The 20,812-nt window shown below is 39.7% G+C and overlaps 2 protein-coding genes across 5 annotated transcripts; one reads left to right on the top strand and one right to left on the bottom strand.

Moving 5' to 3' along the window:
• The first annotated feature begins 4,576 nt into the window (after positions 1 to 4,576).
• tnip1 (TNFAIP3 interacting protein 1) lies at positions 4,577 to 16,028 on the top strand. Of its 4 annotated transcripts, XM_046029709.1 has the most exons (18): positions 4,577 to 4,687; positions 5,777 to 5,958; positions 6,410 to 6,553; positions 6,701 to 6,786; positions 7,014 to 7,073; positions 7,855 to 8,064; positions 8,915 to 9,009; positions 9,403 to 9,565; positions 9,795 to 9,887; positions 10,020 to 10,085; positions 11,392 to 11,523; positions 11,656 to 11,784; positions 11,883 to 12,017; positions 12,117 to 12,242; positions 12,378 to 12,461; positions 12,920 to 13,171; positions 13,434 to 13,518; positions 14,325 to 16,028. In XM_046029709.1, exons 2-18 carry the CDS (start codon positions 5,811 to 5,813, stop codon positions 14,402 to 14,404), a joined length of 2,088 nt encoding a protein of 695 aa, XP_045885665.1. In that variant the 5' UTR covers positions 4,577 to 4,687; positions 5,777 to 5,810; the 3' UTR covers positions 14,405 to 16,028. The 4 variants fall into 4 exon arrangements, with proteins under 4 accessions (XP_045885665.1, XP_045885668.1, XP_045885666.1 ...); XM_046029712.1 differs by lacking the exon at positions 4,577 to 4,687 and having other exon boundaries at positions 13,010 to 13,171; XM_046029710.1 differs by lacking the exons at positions 4,577 to 4,687; positions 7,014 to 7,073.
• A 165-nt stretch (positions 16,029 to 16,193) lies between these two features.
• gpx3 (glutathione peroxidase 3) lies at positions 16,194 to 20,070 on the bottom strand. Its single transcript, XM_046029714.1, has 5 exons — positions 19,913 to 20,070; positions 18,062 to 18,209; positions 17,837 to 17,954; positions 17,190 to 17,289; positions 16,194 to 16,729 (listed from the first exon to the last, which is right to left on the bottom strand). Exons 1-5 carry the CDS (start codon positions 19,985 to 19,987, stop codon positions 16,508 to 16,510), a joined length of 663 nt encoding a protein of 220 aa, XP_045885670.1. The 5' UTR covers positions 19,988 to 20,070; the 3' UTR covers positions 16,194 to 16,507.
• Between the last annotated feature and the right edge of the window lie 742 nt (positions 20,071 to 20,812).

Genomic DNA, 20,812 nt, shown 5'->3' with positions numbered 1-20,812 from the left:
TCTTTCTTCTTACATTGTTGGAAAACATTTAATACACTTTTTTTTTTTTTTTTTTTTTACATCTATACCTTTTTATTCTCTTTTTATAGTGTGTGTCCTGGTGGGGGATGGCTTGGTTTGTATTTGGCAGGGCAGTTCAATGATTAACTGTGTTGATACTGGCAATAGCACTGGGCCTAGCAGAAAGGGAACTACAATATTGAACATCAGGAAACTCCCACACCAATTCAATGCCTCTTCTGCTTAACAAACATACCACTAAGTTACTGTTGTTCATAAAGGTGATTTTACATAAACAAAGACTGATTTTAGAATAACAATCCATTCAAACTACTGCTTTTTACATACAAACACACAGTAAATGTATGACTTCCTTTGCTACTTGTTCACCAATTGTGACTGTAATCTATACCCCTACATACATTTAAATGAGCAAAAAAAAAAGTCGTTTACACTTAACTGTAACAACGTGTCACTTCTCACTTCATTTCATGTTTTTCAGTTGGACTTGTATACTTGCTAATGCAGGAGAAACATACAAGACAGCTGCCTCTGTTCTTGTCAGTGTCTCAGTTCGTTGCGTATGTGTGAGCGCAGCTGTTGTCAGACCATCTTTGAGTTAAAAGAGGAAAGAAGAAAAAAAAAGACGTATGTGGCGAGGAAATCCCCCTGCAGTCATGCCAAAATCCAAGGCAACAGAGTCTGCAGCAGTCTGTCACACTGTTTTAATGGCACACCCAACCTGAAATTGCCCCATTTGATGATAATTATTTAGAGATTAAGCGATTACTTCAATAGCACGGTGCTAATACGCAGACAATGTCATAATATACACAGTTTTTGAATTTCCCTTTTGATAGCTAGGGGAAGTTTGCACCGTGGTGTTCAGAACAGCTTGTACAGCAATACATTTTCAAAGCTGTTACATCCTCAGAGAGTTACAGGCATTGCTTCAGCCGTTGTTAACTACAGTCTCCATGATTTTGGTGGCAACATGATGTGATCATGCAAACAAGCCACTTACTCTAGTGTATGTAGGATAGTGTATCTACAAGTTAGTAAATAATACAGGTCATCTGTACATTAATCTTGAATGCTGCTCTCAATATGTTGTGTCATATTTTTGTGCCTCCTCTATCCATTCAGTTTGGTTGACATGCATTAATGTGTGCAGAGTGGTGTCTATGTGCTGCAAGCTACTGTACAGAGATTAATTCTATGCATTCAGTTTTTTTTTCTTTTTCACGTGTTGTGTTACTCAGTAAAGGCAAGGCCACACAGTTGGACACACACCAGGTTCTGTTCAGGCTGAGTCTACACTATCAGGCCATTTTACTGGGTTATGGGAATTCCCCAAGTCTCACAGTGAAATTGCTTCCCCCCTATTCACCAGTTTCCTTAAAAAGTGCCTCTCCGACAAGCTGAATGTGTGGGTGAGTTGTTGTTTATTTGTTTTAACATTTGAGGTGTAGTAACAGAACATATTACATTAATTATAATTATTTGTGGTATTCTTTTGTTATTTAAGCCAGGTTGAATAATTTTACGTTGTCATGTAGCTGTGCTCTGTTTGGAACCATTACATAGGAGGCAAATGAAACACAATGAAAAGATTGATTTCTGCCCTGGATGTCAGGGAAATTGCCATAAGCTGGTTAATTGAATGGTATTATCTGTCTTTATCTTTATCCTAAGTAAATACTCTAAATATTATAAATGTAGTAAAGATGGTAAATACAATGTTTATTGTGTTATGTTTATTTTAAACCTGATCATTATTTTTAATCAGATTGTGTAATTCATTACAACATGTCAGCAGATCTGTGGACAAATAGGTAAATCCATGTTACCAAAACAAACAAGATTGTAGATGTGTTTTAAAGACAAACCTGAGTACAAAATAACACAAAATGTAGATTTATTCAGTATCATTGTTGTTATTTATACATAAGCCTGTGCGATATGAGATACTTGGCAAGCTGTCACACTGGTTTCTTGGTTGTAGTTACAATCTAGATTTTAGATTTTCAACAGAAAAGTGGTATGAGGAGTTACCGCTCAAGCATATCTAGTGCAAGTGCACATCTTTTGCATAATGATAGAGAGAAGAACGAGGATGTCCCTGATTTAAGGCCTTGAGAGGGCAGCTGGAGTCACTAGTCGGCTAACAAAAGGACATTTTGTATTAAGCAGCGCGGAGCTAATGACTATCAGCTGCTGATTTCTGCTGCTGGGAGAGTGGAGACTGGACTGTCCTTGTGTCTCAGTGGGGTGAGGCACATAGTCTGTACTTGTGACACTGTGGGCTTCATTCTGATAATTACACTTTCCCACATGTCATCTGCTCACTCTTCTGTCTTTGTTCAATAAGGAAAAAGCTTTAAAATGGGTGGAGAAATAAAGTGTAGAATTTGTTACACAGGAGGACTAAATGAATATCCTGTCCTTCCTTTTGTTTTTGTGCTGGCAGGCTCAGAGCCACCAGCCTGTTGATTATTTCAGCACATCATGGCAACCTGAGATGGAAACACTGTGTACCTTTAAACAAGGACAAGGTGTGTTTGGTGACAGGCACAGGACTGAGGAAAAAACAACTTGTGTGTGAACTTTATGTTGGCTTTTTCCTGTTGCCAACTGATGACTCTCTGGGGAACACATTCAGTGTTTTCCATCCACATCTATTATTGTCTGTTTTTTTTTGTTGTTGAATGTGGTTTTAATTGAAGCGTGAGACTTTTTCAATTGAATCCAAAGCAGTTTGAGCTGCATTTTGAAGTATGAGGAGGATTTTTAAATAAGGTGTATAGTTATTTGAAACATCACACACACACACACACACACACACACACACACACAGAGTTTAGATACTCACAGGCTGTCTACCCACCCTCTCCTGTTTTATCACTAATTTGCTTATTCTCTTTCTTTACAGTTTGATTTCCATTCATTTAGGGAGGATAAGTCAAAGAGTCGAATGAGTAGTATAGTGAAATCCTATTTTAAATTCTTAACTGTTGAGGGAACTATTTAAGGAAGATGACCATTTTCATGAAAGCTATTAATGGTGTATGCCATTACTGTGCACTTTCTGCATTATAGGAAGTAATAATGGTGGCTACTCAAAGACAAAACAAATGTGTGATTCTCATTAGTTTAACATTACCATAAATCACACCATATACAGACCTAGTGTAAATTTTTTGGCAAACTTAGTGTTTCCTGTGTTTACACAGCATGCTTTCCCGTTAAGACCTCCAAGGCTGATGCTCTGAAATCTAAAATAATTATGGAGGGTGTTTGTCTTCTTCGTCTTTGTGGACAAGCAGTGAAATGTTTTCAATTGTGATTCATATAAGACTATTTGGTAGTTAATTTCATAATTTTGACCCATTATAGAGCCAACAAAACATGCAATTGGCATTACCAAGGACGGTTCAGTCTAATTGCACACAGTGACAAAGGTGAATTGCATCAGAAGGTCCTTCCACTTAACCAAGGGACGGTTTTTGTCCCCGAGGAAGAAATATGACAGCAGATTACCTGCTTGTTAATTCCCACAAGATGTCACTATTGCTCTAAATTATTCATATTTGGTCAGTCAGTTGACAATTTAGTCAAACATAGATATTACTCTATGTGGCACAGTGCTCCTCAACAAACACATCTTAACCTATGACTGACATAACATAATTTGACTTTAAGACCAGGAAAACATTTCATTTAAACTTGTTTGTGGTATTACTATACAGTTCCCAAAATTCCAGGTGATATTAATGTGTCACAATCAGGGCTGACATGATTAGTTAATTAATCACTTAGTCTGATTAGCTACTCGTTTAAGTCATTTTTCAGGAGCAATATTGAGTGTTTTGCTGTGTATCACTTCTATTTTATTAACTGTTTGACTTGGGGTTTGTTTGCTGGACAAAGCCAGCTGTTTGAATATGTCAACTACAGCTTTAAAATTTTGATGGGCATTTTATTATAATGATTTTTTTCATATTCCATAGACTGAACAATTAATTGGTCAAGAGAACGAATCGTCAGATTAATCAATACAATAATAATTTGTTGCGGCCCTGATCACAATATTGTGAACATTACATCTCTCAGCTCTTATACCAAATAAGACATAAAAAGCTCCGTGGTGAAGTAGGTCTTATTGCTCCCCGACTTCAGAGGAAATATGTGATGCAATCACAGAAAACCCCACCAGCCCCTAGTTTAAATGTATCAATGAAGACAAAAGTCATTCAGTGAGAATGATGGGGTTTGTCCCTGGGCTATGGGGGATGAGTTCCAAGAAGATTAAGACTTTGTTTAATTGAAATCATTATGACTCAAGAGAAAATCAGGCTGTTTTAGATGATCAGTTTTACTCACCTTTGTGCCATTGTGTCATATGAGCCATGTTTGCTACATATACGTTTCAGTATACATATAAATCATGTGAGCAAGTTTGTTAACGCTGGTAAATCTCCAACGAGTGTTTACATTACTGTCGTTGGCTCCGATTGGTGCCCCGCTGACAGAGAGCTGGGCCCTGATTGGTCGGCGGGACTGTCAATCATTGCTGTTTACATCAAACGTTGCGAGGTGGAATTTCCCAGGTTACAGCACAGACCAGTAGACCACTTCCGCAATAGATGTCTGGGCAGAGAGACGTGAGGCCACTGCGAGCTGAAAGGTATCCAGACAAAAGACACCTCTTTGTTCTTTGGTTTGTCGTTTAACTTCGCTTTCCGACGGACTTACTGCATCGATAAAAGTATCTTTAGTGGGTAAAAAAGAGGACATAGTCGCTTCCTGTCCCGCACTGTCATCTAGTGTTAGCTAGCCGAGAGCTAACGAGGATGTTGCTAGCAATTTGCATGACAACAGCGAAAACTAATATTAGCCTTCTTCAGCCAATCAAGGTAGCTATCATTAACTAGATTGTGCTGTATTTGACTCTCGTCCACTGGGTAGATGTTTGTTAGCAGGATTCACGTAACGATTAGTGTTTTCCTCTACTCTTGTGTCTTTTTTTCTCAGGATATGAACGTTGTGGTTGTCATATTTACCCATTACAAACGTTAGCACATTGCTGCCATATGTGTCACTCTGGCAGGGTAGCATTATGGTGATGTAGTTGCTGCTTTTATCCTCTCAAAGCTGTGTGTTTGTCTGTATTTTGTTCATCTTGCTTCACCGATAGTTTACAGTCGTCCTGCTCTAAATTAGAAGGCTAGAAACGGCTCTTTCTAGTTGGTTAACTTGCAGTAGCGTTACATACAGTAGCATGTCTGAGTGGGTGGTATTTATTTCATCCGCAGTCAAGAATTAAGATAAACACATGTTATATTTCTGAGTGGTTGTTATACAATACGTTGTGGTTCAAGGGGCTTTCAAGTTTAGTAAGTCATTTTCCCTCCTACTGTACAGCCAATGCTTCTGTTCATCTGTTTCCTCCCTCTGCATGTTAGGTGTCGACATTTGAAGTTGCTCTTACACTGTATGGTATACTTTAATTTTTCCTCAATGGGTAGTACACTTTAAACTTAGATTCATATGTTACTGGTTGCAATGCAAAAACACGTCTTTCAACTTGCTTCTCATATTGCAAAGGGTGGAGGACCATTGTAGACACAAGTGGTCAGTCCTCTGTGTTTTTAAATGCTTTACAACACCACTTTTTGTTTTCTGTAAAGGTCTGCTACTCCACTGAGTATTTTCCAGTGCTTTGCGTGTGTTTTAATTATGTTGAAAATAACAGTTCATGTCTCCTTATTCACAGTTTGGAGGACCATGTCTAGGAATTAATCACGGCGATGGAAGGGAAAGGCCCGTACCGCATCTATGATCCAGGTGGGAGTGAGGTTAAGGCCAGGGATGAGGCCGGAGGGGGAAGCAGTTATCGACAGCTACTGGAGGAGAACAGCATACTGAGGGAGCGGATGAAAGGACTTAAGAGCTTAGGTAGGTTCCTAAAGAGAGTGGTTACCTCAAGGCGGTGGATAGAGCTGCTATTTGGCATTAAACATCTGTTGTGTGTCTTAACACCGGAGGAATGTATTTTTCCATCATATGATGTCTTCCATAATCTATTAAATCTCTTAATTTCCAAAACATTATACAAATGCATGAAGGAAACATTCATTCAAATGAGGTGGAATCTAGTAAAACCTGATGATCTTCATTGGCAATTTGTTTGCATGCCAGTGATGTGAATGACCTGATTGCACCTTTTGTGACTCACCAAAGGAGTGTTGCTATTTGTGTGGAATTTCTCACTGAACTTCTATCATATCCTATGTGATGATGTATGCTGGCAGATCTAGCCTTAACGGTATTTGTTGAAAAAGTTAGACCAAGTGAAATTCAAGTGAAGTGCTGCTGGACAGAGACAAGATCTCTTTGAAACTTGCAGGTGATTTGCTGGAAGAGTCTCAATCAGAGGCGTCGAGGCTTCGACAGCGAGTGGAGGAACTTGTGAGAGACAATGAGGCCCTCAAGTCGTCCAGTTTTGCTGCCAGTCTGTGTATGGGAGGGCCTGTTCAAACTGAGACACAAAGTAGGTCTCACAGACTGTAATTTATCTTATCTATCTTTGTAGTCATATTTGTGGATTATTGCTCTGAAGATTGTTGTAACCATATCGCCTGCTGTTCATCTTTACTATAACTTTCATTAACCTTGGTATTGGTATGCCTTGTTTCAGGTAAACCCTGTTTACACTCCACTGCAGAGCAGAAGGAGGAGCAAGCAAGCTGTTTAGGGAAGACCCTTCAGCCTGAGAAGCCCAATGTAAGTAATTTGTACTGTGTGTGTGTGCGAGAGCTTTTGGTACAGGCAGAAGCAACTCTGTAATGGTTGTAGAATGATAAATAACATTAGATACAGACATAATAAGGGCATAGACTGACATCTGCCTACTCTCCACTGGAGAGATGTTTACTTTATTCTTAACAATTTAAGGTATGGACACTGCATGTACGTCATGCACGGTCCTACTTACTTTTTGGTCTTTCCAGGAAGCCTCATCAGAGTTTGAGGTTGTGAACATGGATGGGAAGACCGCAGATGCTTTGACTGTATGTACTAGATGTTTTATTTTTTATAAAAAATAAAGACCTCACATTTTTGTAGTTCCAACAAATCTTTAATTTTAACAAACAATTTAGTATGTTTAGAATATCACAATGCTCCTGGGGCTAATTCCTAAAAGTAATTCATTTGTGTAATTGTAAGTTCAACCTTTCCTCTTTTATAGCCATTTCCACAATATTAGGAACATATCCTTGGTGCGGTGACTCACCAACAAACTCAATACTGGTAGATCCAGCCTGAGTCAGCCAGGGGAAAGTCCAGGATTATTACTGACTAGATTTACACCACTGATTCATTCACACACCACATCCTAGGGGATGTGTTAATAGGACATCATGCCAGAATATTTCAGGCACACCTCTCAAAACTAATGTTATTTTCTAGCTTGTCATATATTGTAAAGTTATATAGCCTATTTTGAAACTGTTTCCACACCGTAACAGAATATTTTTGGTAAATGTATAACAACAACTGGCTGTATTCTGTGAGGCCTAACTTGAATCCAAAAGGACAAACTGGTTTGTCTTTTTGAAATGAATCAGTTGTAGGCTGTGAGAATTAAATATAAAGTCAACAGGACAAACTGGTTTGTCTTTTGAGATATATCAGCTGCTGCTTTTTATAGAAAAGGCAGCGTGATGATTCACAGTATGTTGATCTTTCAGTTTGTGCTGTTTGAAATACAAATGTAATTGTTAGCTCACACACTGAGTCAGCTTTAGAGGAACAGCTGACTGACTGTTCACCTTGTGTGGGTATCTTCAGGCCGGGTCAATGGCAGGCGTAATCCCCGTCCTGCCTCAGGAGAACATCGAGCTAGCGAGCCAGCTGAAGAGACTAGAGAGCTCCTTCAGCATTTTTGCAGAGGAGTCCAATCCGAACCAGCTGTTAGCCCATCTCGGACGCATGGCTGTGGAGTTTCACCATCTTTCCTCGAAGGTCCAAAAGAATGAACAGAGGACCTCCCTCTTACAGGTATGTGACACAACAACTTCATAACAAAAGTAAATAATGCAAAAGCAACCATCACGCTTCTTAGATTGATCGATTGAATTATAATTTATATTAGGAAAATAGTCATTTGTGGCAGATGTTATTTGTAGAGCGAGAAAAGAGGACAAAATTCTTTTGTTTGTAGTGTAATGATATAAGTAAGAAGTTTATATTATTTTCTGATGTTGTTGTACTACTGCAGTTCCAGTTGTCCGTGTGGGCTGGAAACTTAACATAAACAACTACTACTACTGACACACAACAGGAGCGTTCCTCTTTAAAACACGATTTTAACTGTAATGACTTTATTGCTGTAGCACATTTCCAAACAATGTTACAAAGTGCTTTGCAACAAAAGTAGAGTAACAGTGTAACTCAATCACAATTTCCAAGGGGGTTGCGTATTTGTAGCCGGTCACAGTGGAAGTACATCACCATCATTCTGAAACCCATTACAGCCTAATTTTAATATACAAACATAAAGCAGTATTTGCAGTGACTTAGTCTTCATATTTTCAGTTGAGTTTAATTTAACTCGTTTTAAAATCTTTCAGATAAACTGACAAAAAGTCATGGCTGACTGTTTGTTTGTGGATTGAAAAATTTAAATATAGCGCCATGTGACTGAAAAACACATAATTTTGTGCCATAAAGGGGAGGGTTATGTCATCAATAAACTGCTCAGCTACATTATTCCAACAGAATTTTGACTCATAGTACATTTTGCTTTGTACCAGTGTGTTAAAAGAAGTTACTTCCAGCTGTTTCGATGGTGGTGTAAAATGTTGATATCATTATACAGAATGATGCTAGTTATTGTGTGTTTCTATAGACTCTCTGTGAGCAGCTCAGACAGGAGAATAATGAGCTTCGAAAGAAAATGGAAGAGGATCATCATATCAGGAATCGAGATTTAGAACAGCTGAGGTAATGTTTTTCCTTATCTTTGTGTTGCTTCTGCTGGAGCAGAAACATTGTTAGTAAGGTCAAAAAAGAACAAGTTGTGAGAGCTGCAGTATATTCCCTACAAATAACTAAACAATTTGAACTCTCTCTGAATTTAGTTTCTCATGACCTTTTTTAGAATGCAGTGCAAATCAGCCTCCCATTATTGTTTTGATGACACAGTTTTTACTTTGACATGGATTTGGACAATTGACCGGGCTTTCACTTTTGGGGGGGATTATGCCACTGCTTTCTGTTGGCGTCATTGCACTCAGCGGGTAGTGTAGGTTCTTCCCAAAGGACATCCTGAAGCTGTACCAACAAATTCTGGGAATGGACAAGAATACTATCGTTTTCATTTTCTGGCTGATTCAGACAGGAGAATCAGAAGCTTAAGGAGCTGGTCACAGGAGCGGCAGCGGCGGCAGCATCATCTGCGGCGCCATCTGACACCGATGCTCAAGAGGACAAAGAGGAGCCTGCGAAGGAGGAATCAGTCGCTGTAAGATCTAAGATGGAGGCTGCCACACCGCAGAAGGTAATAGATTTTTCACACATTACAACTTCGCTTCATATAAATAAATCAGTCTCACTTACATGCCAAATAAATGTTTGCTTTAAACTTAATTTTCTGTTTAAGAAATGCATTAATAAAGGTTTTCTCAATAAATCTATGACTTAAAAACCTCCCCTCTTATAAACTCATACATTGCATTGTTGGTAATGGAGGAATGCTGTGGATTTAGGAATGTTTTGTGTGCCCCCAGAGTGGAAAAGCTGCAGAGAAAACCCCAACTAAACCTTGTGATGTAGAGGTGTATGAAAAGAAGATCAAGCTTTTGGAGAAGCAGAGAAAGGATGTGAGTCTTTTTTTTTTTTTTTTTTTTAAAGCCTTAACTGCTCATCCTCTTTTGCCATTGGGGAAAGTCTCTGTGTATTTTGTTTCCTATATGTTCAGTGTCATTTGTTTCACTTTCTGGTGCTGTTTACAGGTACTGGAGGTGAACAAGCAGTGGGACATTCAGTGGAACTCCATGAAGTCACAGTTTGAACAGAAGGTACAGTAATGACTTTACAGCTGTTTTGAAGGGTGTGGGAAGACATCACTGTGTCCTCTGCTGATGTAGAGCTGTTAAAGGAGAACTAATACTTACTTTTAAAAATTTAAAAACAAATTACTCTTACACTCCTTTTGAAATGCTCACTTAAAAACTCATTCTGTTCAGTTTTATAAAATTGCATCAGTTCAGTCAATCCTATTTTTGTCTGTTTTTTTTTTCTCCCCCAAACATTTGAAAAACGAAGACTTTTTCCTCATGCCAGGGTTGTCCTGAATTTTTCATTAAAATGTTACCGTACTCAAATAAATAATGTGCTTAGAATAGACTGTATATCTGTTGCCTTAGGTACAGAATTAACTTTCAGCTGTGTCTTCCACTGTTCCTATTTTGTTACCAGTTGTAAACCATTTTGAAAATGATAGTTGAATTTAGTTTCAAGTTTTAACAGTTTTCCCAAACAAGGATAAACTGGGCCAAAAAAATAAAATGGCATTACTGAATTAAAATTGCAAATAAAACAATATTTTCTTGCTAGCAGGCTTAAAATGTAATGGTTGTAGCATTGTGTCACCAATGGTCTCATTTTGCATTATGTCAATGGAATTTTGTAATTTGGAAATATTTTTAAGGAACTCTGGACTCTGATTATCTGCATCAGTTGGCGTGTGTGTGTGTGTGTGTGTGTGTGTGTGTGTGTGTGTGTTCTATATGCTTGTCCAGTGGAAAAGGTGCAATCTTGCAATAGCTCGCTATCTGAGAGCATACTTTACCACAAGGCCTGTCACACCTCAGTAAGAATTCCCCTCACCTCTCTGGTACCCGCTGACTTCCTGCTGAGGTGCAGTCAAAGGGCAGCAGAGACACACATATGTACACACTCTCACACTCATACTCACACACCTACGCTTCTGCACACCCACATTCATGAACACACTTTGTTGAGACAGGGACACCATGCAACCTTGGGTTTAAACCGCAGAACCCTAGATACATCCATTTGCGTCACTAAAGTTCGTTCATATTTTACACAAAAACAGAACTGCGTGTGTTTGCAAGTGTGTACTTGTTGCTGTGGCTTAGTTTATAATTTGATAACAAACATTTCTAACATGTTTCTAAGGCTGTATCCTGATACAAGCGACAGCTGATGTTTATCAGTGTTATCACTGCATCACAGTTTTTTTTTATTTATTTATTTTTATTTATTTATTTTTTGTGTTTATGAGAACCGTACCTTACCGCAGTGATTAGTGGATTCACTGAATGGCGGTCCTCAGTGAAATTGCTTTACATTATACCTCAGATCACAGACCTCAGACAACGGCTGGCTGAGTCCCAGAAAACTGTGCTTGAGCTGGAGGCAGAGCGAGAGCAGAGGCAGCGTGACTACGACAAGAAGCTGCTGCTGGCCAAGTCCAAGATTGAAAATGTACAGGTGAGAATACGAAGACACAAAGCCCAGGTGAAACTGGCCTAACATTTCAAAATCAGGACACAAAACCCAAAATGACATGTTAAAGGATACTCTAAGAAAGGTGTTCAGTGTATTTGGGTGTGTATGTTTCAGGGGGAGAAGGAGTGCCTAAATTCTGAGACCACTGAGCTGAAGCAGAAGATTCGCTACCTGCAGGATCAGCTGCTGCCCCTGAGCAAACAGAGGGAGTACCAGGAGAAGGAGATCCAACGCCTCAACAGGGTGAGAGTGCAAGAGATGCAGAAAGAGAGAGAGATGAAGAACAGACATTTGTTTCTGTGTAAAACCTTTATTTTTATTTTGGTTTTTTATTATTTCAGGCTTTAGAGGAAGCCTTAAATCTGCACACCCCATCCTCTTCCCAACAACCACCTGGCCAGGGTAACTTTGCCGATGCAGCCAGTAACCTGAAGAAACAGGAACTGCTCACTCAAATTGCTGTACTAAAGGAACAGGTCAGACATGCAGCAAAAAATACACACACATACACAGTTGTATTGCAATTATACATGCATTTCCTAAACTGCATTCAAATGGGTGCTTTTGTACTTCAGGTGAAGATTTTTGAAGAAGACTTCAGAAAAGAAAGGAGTGACAGAGAGCGAATGAATGAGGAAAAGGAGGACTTGAGGCGGCAAGTTGAGAGACTCCAGGGTCAGATTACTAATTTGACCAACCAGGTAAGAAGTGTGTTTACAGTATATTCTCCTGTATGTGGCACAAGTAAGAATGCTGTTGTGTCTTGCACTGAATAGAAATGATAAGTAAACTGCTCTCTAATGCGGGATTTTTTAAATTTTGTATTTGTGATTCAGCTTCATCAGGCGCAGAACGAGTGTCAGAGAGAACGCACAGAGAGATGTAAGCTGGAGAGACTGCAGATGCAGCATCACAAACAGGTACTGGCTGCAGCTGAGGTCTGAGTCTGGCAGTGTCGCAGACATGCTGATATTTTGAATGAAATGGTGCCGCCTGCCTGGATAGGTGATATGTGTGGTCATTCTGGCCAGGTAGATTAAATTAGGGCCAAGGCATTCACTGAAAGTTGCTGTTCAAGCCTTTGAGATGCATCACCAGGAGGATATGAATTGGGGTAAACCTTGCAGTGTTGCGCCCCCTTGTGACAGAAAGCGGTCACACAGATGTTGACTATCCTAAGTTCATACTGGACAAATCAATACTCCAGGACAAGAGCCTCACTCCAGCTAGGTTGTTTGTCAGTGTAGTCGGGAGCAACAGGTGGAATATTTACACTCCTCAGTGGGAGTCAGCTACAGGAGGGTTGAAGGTCACGCTCACTGAGAGTAGCAGCCGTACACTGATTGGGGATCACGTGTGTACTTGTGATCCCTCGTAGGGGCAGCAGCAGGAAAGACGTACCTCAGACCCCACGTCAGGCTCAGTGAACGGCCCGCTGAGCCCTCCCTACTGTGGTCCCTTTGTGCAGGTGGGACCGCAGGGCCTTGAGGGCTGGCCCGTACACTTCCCTCCCCGGATGCCCAATGCAGCAGGTGCCACAGCAGCAGCAGCAGCAGCAGCAGCAGCCGCAGCCGCAGCCGCAGCCGCCGCAGCACCGCCCCCTGTACGAGACTTCCAGCCTGTTACCCCGGTAAGGGTCCTCTAAGGCCCCTCTGTCTCTGTCTCTGGAGTGACTCATGTTCACTGAGGAAACGAGGCTTTTCTTTCTCTTGCCTCTACGCCCTTTTTATCTTTCTGGAGGAACAAGCAGATGTAATTAGGTCTAACTGAAGCTCAACCTAGCCACGCTTACATATAACGATTGTTAGGTTATGGCAAAGACCTGAGGGCTGCTTGTTGTGATGAATGAGTATATTTAGTGAATTGAGCTTATGGTGTTGCTTTCTCTTCAGGGTTTTCCTTGGCAGTCGTCATTCCCGCAGCCCAGAGGGGCCAGAGCAGTAGGAGAGAGCTCAAGACCACCACCAGAGAATGCAGGTATGGTACAGCCAATCCAATCAATTTTATTTATATAGCACATTTAAAAAAACAAAGGTTTACAAAGTGCTGAACAAGAAATAAAACAAACACATAAAACAACAAGGCTACACAGCTCTCATGCTGGGTTAAGCATTACAGTAGTCCAGAGGAGTTGAGATAAAAGCATGAATCACATGTTACAAGCCAGCCAAGTACAATCTTTTTTTTATGGTAATAAATAAATCACTTTTTTTGTACACTGTTTTTATTGCGCAAAGGATAAGAATGGGGCTGCTCTGTATTTTCCCCTTATTGTCAACAAAATGCAATCAAGAAAAACCTAACTATGCATTTGTAGTAGTGGAATAATATGTGCATTGAGAATATATTAGGATGGTGGATATAGAACTGACTAAAAATAAAGTACTATATACATGGTAATGAAGGAGTGTCACCCAGTACAATGGAGTGGCTGGTTATGTGTTTTTAAATAGTTATTGGACAGCAGTTGGTTCTATAGAGGAGAGCAGTAAGTTTTGTTAGGTTTTAGCTACCCAGGCAGTACTTGTTAGTTGTGTGTGTGTGTGTGTGTGTGTGTGTGTGTGTGTGTGTGTCCATTGTGGTTTTGGTCTTTTCTTAAGTTTTGTTGATGATTTAAAAAAAGACATTGTCATTTTCAGGCAGTCTGAATATTTTCTGAATTGCTAGATTACGCCCCACAGTTGGCTAAATGTTTGCTGGATTCATTTTGAAGGAAAAGTGTGTAGCAGCAAAGTCTGTGGCGATGAAGATCGTGAAGTCTTGTTCCTTTTGTGTGTCTGCAGATCAGGCCGCAGCAGCCGCAGCAGCAGGAGCAGGATTTGGAAAAAGGGAGCGACAGAACATTGACCCTGGAAAGCACTAAAGCATCACCGTACCCACCTAATGGAGTCTGGGTAGTAGCATGAAATCAGTTTGTTTTTGAGTTGACGAGGTGTGATTTGATCTATAATTTTCCTACTGAACTGTAGATATCCTATTGTAATGTTGTTTATACTTGCGTTTTATAAGGCTATTTGTGAAACACTTCGCTATTCTGAATATATACATGAAATATTATTTGGATTATTATTATTATTTTTTATTATCAGGAACTGAAGTCATTTGTTAAATAGGTTGGAATGATTAACATGGTTTTTGTTTTTGTTCCAGAAAAATATACCTATGTGATTTGTCTCTCTGCAAATATGTAACAACTTGACACTTAGTTTGTTACTTGTAGGGTTACAAGAAGCCATTCCCCAATATGACTAAGACTACATATACTCATTCCAACAATGAATGATTATATAGGTACATTGAATCATAGAATTTACAATGTGAATGTTAATTGATTTTTGAAGATTTCTTCAGTGCCATCGATGTTATAGACCTGTCCCATATGTGTAACTGTTCAAAAGTGGTTGTTGAAATACAAAAATTTCGGGAAATGAATTTTGATGGTATCATACCAAAAAACATGATTGTGATAATTTATTTATAACCTGCTGTTTTGATAGTTGCATTGACTTAAGTGTAAATCATTGTCTTTAGTAATGCTGTTCTTTCTATGTTGTTAGTGTAATCCAAATATATTGTAGCTATTGACATTGTATGTTTGTATCAGACACCCAATACACATGCACAGTACATACACAATCTTATTTTTATTTTTTTTTCCCCATGATGATGGACCTAATCTCATTAAACACAACACTTCTACTTGACCACAATTGATTTGATGATTTGACCACTCATCCCGATATTCATACTCATCTTACTGCATCCTGTCCGATTGCCCAGTTCAGCCCCACACAAGTTACAGCACCAAAACCTTTTAGGCATCAGCGATGACATTTTTCCTCTTAATCTTATTTCATGATAACTTGAGTTGTAATCAGTGCAGCTATCACGCCTAGTACTGAAACATTCAAATTCTGTTCAAGCAACAGAAACAGGAAGATTGTCATCAGTATTTGGGAGTCCCTAGATCTAGTGTTAGAGCAGTACAGCCACTCCTCAAAGGAAAACCTGCCAGGAATTCTGGCTTTGCTCTTTGCCCACTTCACCAACCAGCAATCCAGGCCGTGCCAACCAACCTGCAAAATGCTATAACAAAGTCAGGATCCCTGATAACAGGCACAGACTCCACACCACGAGATTGTTACTTTTTTCAAAGACCAATCCAATCTGAAATAAACCACTGTTTTACCTGAAGACCTATGAAAGTTTACTTAGTATAGTGTTAATCATGTAGTCTGATGAAAGACTTCAAAATATGTGCAGATGAATTGCAAATTGGCTCTGTTTTATCAAACCGTTAAGTTAGTGGGAACAAAATCCAGATGGGTGAGTTGAAATGAGAAGTTAGCAGAATTGCACTTTGGTACGCTGTAATTACTGGCAGTTGTATTTTCTTGGTTTGTAGCCCTTTTACTTTTTTTTGCTGTAGGCAAAAGCACATGTGAGACTTTTTGTATTTGACTGGCTTAATAAATATTCTAAATGTCTATTAGCATCTCACCCTGCTTATTCATGCTCATATTTTGCGCATTTGTATTGCAGGAGAGAAATCTCAAGGGTCAACAAATATGCTGCATCATGTTCTCTCTCTAATGGCATGACAACCACAGTATAACAGTCGTTTCTTGCAAAGAAAGGTCTGAACATCCACATGTTCTCCATGATTTATTGGAAGTAATTAACATTCAGGCTGTAATGGCAAACAGGTCCTGGAGATGAGAAGATTGCATGATGCTGAGTGATTGCAGGGCAGCCTGAATGCACTGAAGGACTGTCCTGAACCCCAGACTCCGAAGAGGCACCACAGAGGTCCTGTTTTCAAGCCTCCTCTTCATTCAAAATGCCATCTTCATGTACCAGAAACTGTTAACATTACTCAATTCTACATTCTACCATAGCTCTACTTCTCACATCGTCTCGTTACCATTACTTTATTAGATGGACAATACTGTATGACGAATCAGATCTAATCAAAAATATCCTGTGTGTATAATTGGAGCAGGTATTTGTGAATGTAAGCTCGGACTTCAGAAACGTTGACACTTGGGTGCCACCTCATCACCGGCTTCCCGTCTGGTCCCACCAGAAACTTTTCAAAGTTCCACTTGATGTCGTTGATCTTCAGAGGCCCCCAGAACAACCTGTTGTTGGGGTCACCAAAGTCGTTTCCAACTGCAGGGCAGGAGTTCTGTATGGCAAAAAGCACAGGATTATAATGAGTGAAACATCTGGACTGTCAAGTGAACGACCTCCACCTTTAGAGAGATCCGCATGGGTCCACTTGGATCTGCAACACATCTGTTTAGTTAAAATCATCATCTCCATTACAGGAAACCTTGTGAGACCACTTTTCTGTGGCGCATAAATCAAACTGCTATTAATAGCGGTTTAAATTTTGAAAGTACCTCATATTGGGTTTGGCTGTGTGTGTTGGGTGCGAGCATATGTTATGCACTATTCAGTAAAAAAGGGAGTGACTTGTCAGGTCAGTGTAATGAGGTTTGAGATATTGGTCTGAAGAAATTTGTGCACAGCTGGAAAACTGCATTAGTAACACACATGGATTAAACTACTGTAAAAGAACAGGCTACCTCTGTAGAATATACATATTAAAAAAATAAAATAAAGTCACACACACCGCAACGTACCTTAAGGAAAGTGAAAACCTCTTGCTCGTCTTTTCCATTCACATCACCTTTCTCAAACAGCAGGAAGTTTGGAACAAATCCATTGCCTGGTCTAACATGCCTGGAATCCAGAAAGAAGGCAGCTTATCAGCGGACGTGTCTGAGCACTTTGTTGCTTGGTAGCTGCCTGAGATTGAAACCACACAGTCTACTGCAGTGGCTTTGCTATGGATACAAGATGAGAACCTGAGACATAAATTCTACGAGTGTTCGAGGGGCCACTAAGAAACTGATCTTATTGCCAAAGGATGTTTTCCCTGATTAAATGAAGCTTTGTTGATTGAGAAGAGGATTTGCCAGGATTGCAAATTCCTCTCTACATCCAGCTTTGAAGGTTCTTACGTTACAGAGCCTTAATATCCATAGTGTCTTGTGGGAAGCTTGTGAGTCATAGTTAGGGGATTCTCATGTTTTCACGTCTTCTACAGGCTGAAGAAGAAAAAAATAAAATAAAATCCAGCCTCGTGTTCTTGCATTATAAGACCCTTTAAAGGGTTACTGCATTTATGTGGCTTTGACGTGATTGTTTAATTTGTTGACTTTTTAGTGTTTTCATTCAGGGAGTTGTGGCTGATTTTGATTTGCACTTAGAGAGAAACAGTTCTCACTTTAAACCTGGCAGAATTTCATGTTTTTGCCCTGGTTCCTGTTTTCCGAATTGGTTGCTGGGAAAGGCGAGAATCGTGAGTCCGAGAGGTTTCATCTCCTCGTGTAGTGCATTCAGTTCTGATAATAGAAAGAGAAAGAAGAAGCTCAAATTTCATCAGGTGGTTTTTATTTCTTGTAATAATAGTGCAACACAAAACAACGATGCCTGTGGTGCTTTTTCTTACCCGTGTACTGAAAGGTGTATCCTCAGTACGTGGCCACGTTGATGAAGAGGACACTCTTGCCCGCGTAGTCACTGAAGTTCACAGTGTGACTCCCGTTAAGAGTCCTTGCCTGGTATTTGTAAATTGTGCCGTCTGTTTTCTCACAATGCTGCGGGGTAAAGACACAGGTCAAAGCATATATTGGTTTCTTCTAGCCCACAGCTGAAACATCAGCATTTATTTACTGTAGTATTTTTGCATGCAAAAATGGCAATGCCTTTTACATGGACTTATCCTACAGGACTTTTACAACACCCATTTGCTAGCCAATAGTGGGCCTTAACATGGATTTGACCTCCCTCATTTCATTCACATGTTTGATTAGGTGGTGGGTTTTGTAACTTTTTAGTCACCCACTCCGTTTAATGATGAGTCATTCACTTTGGACATTTTTCAAAACAAACAAGATATTGCTGCTTAAACATTAGCCACAAACTTGGATGTTGGTTGGATGTGCCGCTACAGATTTATGAATAAGTGAATGAGTAATTAATAATAAAATAACAGTCCCGTGACAAATATGCTTTTCCATTTCATGGGAAATATTAAAAAGATGATTATATGTGACTGTATGTATATTAGATAATGAACTCTAAATTGAGTCTAGATCAATTAGTCGATTAATCAAAGAAAGAAAAAACAATTATGAATAATTTTCAAGCACAAATGCCAAACATTTGCCAATACCAGCTTCTCAAATGTGGAGAAGCTGCTTTTATTATACAAGTAAATTAATCTTCATTGAGTTTTGAAGCATTGGTTAAAAAAAATAAAAAATAGATACTTGAATGTGTCACTTTTGGCTCTGGGAAGTTGAACACTAAATTAATCGAAAAAATAATCTGTAGATTAAATCTGGAGAACTGTTTAAAAGGCCCTTAAGATCAACCAAGCAAGTGACCTGTCTTTGCAGTCTGACCTATTTCCAGTGCAAATATCAAGAGCTTATTTACCAAAGGGTAGCTCAAGCTTTAAACAAATATGGGATGCTGCAACACTTTAACCTCTGTTTTTGTTGTTGCTGTTATGTATGCTAGACTAGTGACTACCCACACACGACCAGTGTCAACAGAGCAAGAGGAGAATGTCTGCTTGATATGTAATTTGTACAAGCAGGTAAACCACTGGACAATTAGAAGTCAGCATGTGCCTTCATTTAACACTTGTGTTGTAGGGGATGCACTTAACAGGTTGTTGTTTTAACCACCCTTAAATGTAGATTAAATTACCGATTTTCTGTTAGGTTTGATTGTGTTGCCAACACTGCAACACAAGTCATTGTAGTGAGTCCATTAGTTTGAATACCAATTAGCAGTAAACTATAGGAGGACGTATGGTAATGAAGAAACATGAGCAGGGCACAAGTCATCAATGCCCACATTTGCAGGTGCAAAGAAACGGGACCACTTAATCAGGAGTTTCTAGAAAATCCTGGTAACATGCCAAAACTTTTGTTAAAACTGGTCATCAGAGGTTATGAGAGACTAAAGGTGCTGCTAAATTGCATGCAAAATACCATCGTGTTTTTCTACCAATCTGCTTTAAACATTTTAAGTCAAATGATGAAAAAAAATGTAGGCTAAAGCCAGCATTCAGTCTACAACTTCTCAGTTTGTAGGTTACATCATATATTCACACAAATAGGCTACCACTTTCTCCTGCTACCGTCTAATTAGGTTTAAGACGGCGCAGACGGTGAATTATTAGAAAACAGTGATGTCATCTGATTTCAGGTCGTCGCGTCTGTCTTTTCTATCTACCTGTCACCACGCTGTGAAAGCGTTGTGTGTGTGTGTGGACACCAACAGGTACCTGTGTGAAAGAGCCTCCGGCGGTGCAGGGTCGCAGCAGACCGAGCAGCAGCAGCGGTACGAAGGGCCACATCATGCCGTCCTTTCACGACACGGTGACCGCTAACTGTGGATGTCTGTCCACTTCTCCCTCAGGATAAACTGCCTCCTCTAGCGAGGAGGAGGGGTCGGAGGGGCGCACAGCTGGTTGCGATGACGCTGACGTAACGGCGTACACAACAATAGACATAATGAATGGCAACATTAAAAAAAAGGGATTGGCAACATTTGATCAGATGTGGAAAGTTAGATCACTTTAGGTATCACAACATGCGCACAAACGAGGAACCACGTTTGTTTGTGCAATGGTAGTGCTGGTAGCCTATATGTAGTCATACGTGACTAAATATTGTTCTCCATTCACATTCATTTCCCCTAATTAAGACAATCTGCCAAACATAAAGCAAACACAGTTGACTGGGTCTCTGTGTGTGTCTGCCACCCTGAGCATGCCTGGTGTTTAACCTACTGTGAACATTAATAAACAACATTCATTGAGACCTCTGAGAAAAATGATATAAGAAACTAATTATTAAAACATTGGTGTGATGGTGATGATTTTTTTTTTAGCTTTATATGCCTTACTCTAATAGGCCAGAATAGGCTTATGTTACACTGTGTGGTGTTTGATACTTTTCTTATGTTGCAGCTAGGTGAAGGCAGTTCAAATGGAAAAGTAGCACGTTAGCGGGTTTCTTATCTGACTGTCCTTGATAGGCCTTGATAGGACAATTGGTTCCTACTCCCATCCTCCCTTGGACAGCTGCATGATAATCTTATATATATATATATATATATATATATATAAAGTAACCTGTTGCTTCACTGGCTCTTTGTCTTACATTCTGCAGACTGGTTGCCC

The sequence above is a fragment of the Micropterus dolomieu genome, linkage group LG19 (assembly GCF_021292245.1).
Source record: "Micropterus dolomieu isolate WLL.071019.BEF.003 ecotype Adirondacks linkage group LG19, ASM2129224v1, whole genome shotgun sequence".
In the NCBI taxonomy this organism is placed as follows: Eukaryota; Metazoa; Chordata; class Actinopteri; order Centrarchiformes; family Centrarchidae; genus Micropterus; species Micropterus dolomieu.
Note: the sequence above shows the minus strand (reverse complement) of the source record. Positions and strands in the feature narration are given on the sequence as shown.

Bases quoted from the DNA above. Each gene is read 5' to 3' on its own strand.
- tnip1 (XM_046029709.1), top strand. From the start codon at position 5,811: ATGGAAGGGAAAGGCCCGTACCGCATCTATGATCCAGGTGGGAGTGAG. The intron at 6,787-7,013 runs GTAAGTAATTTG...TGGTCTTTCCAG, and splicing joins TTCAGCCTGAGAAGCCCAAT to GAAGCCTCATCAGAGTTTGA. The intron at 9,010-9,402 runs GTAATGTTTTTC...TGGCTGATTCAG, and splicing joins CGAGATTTAGAACAGCTGAG to ACAGGAGAATCAGAAGCTTA.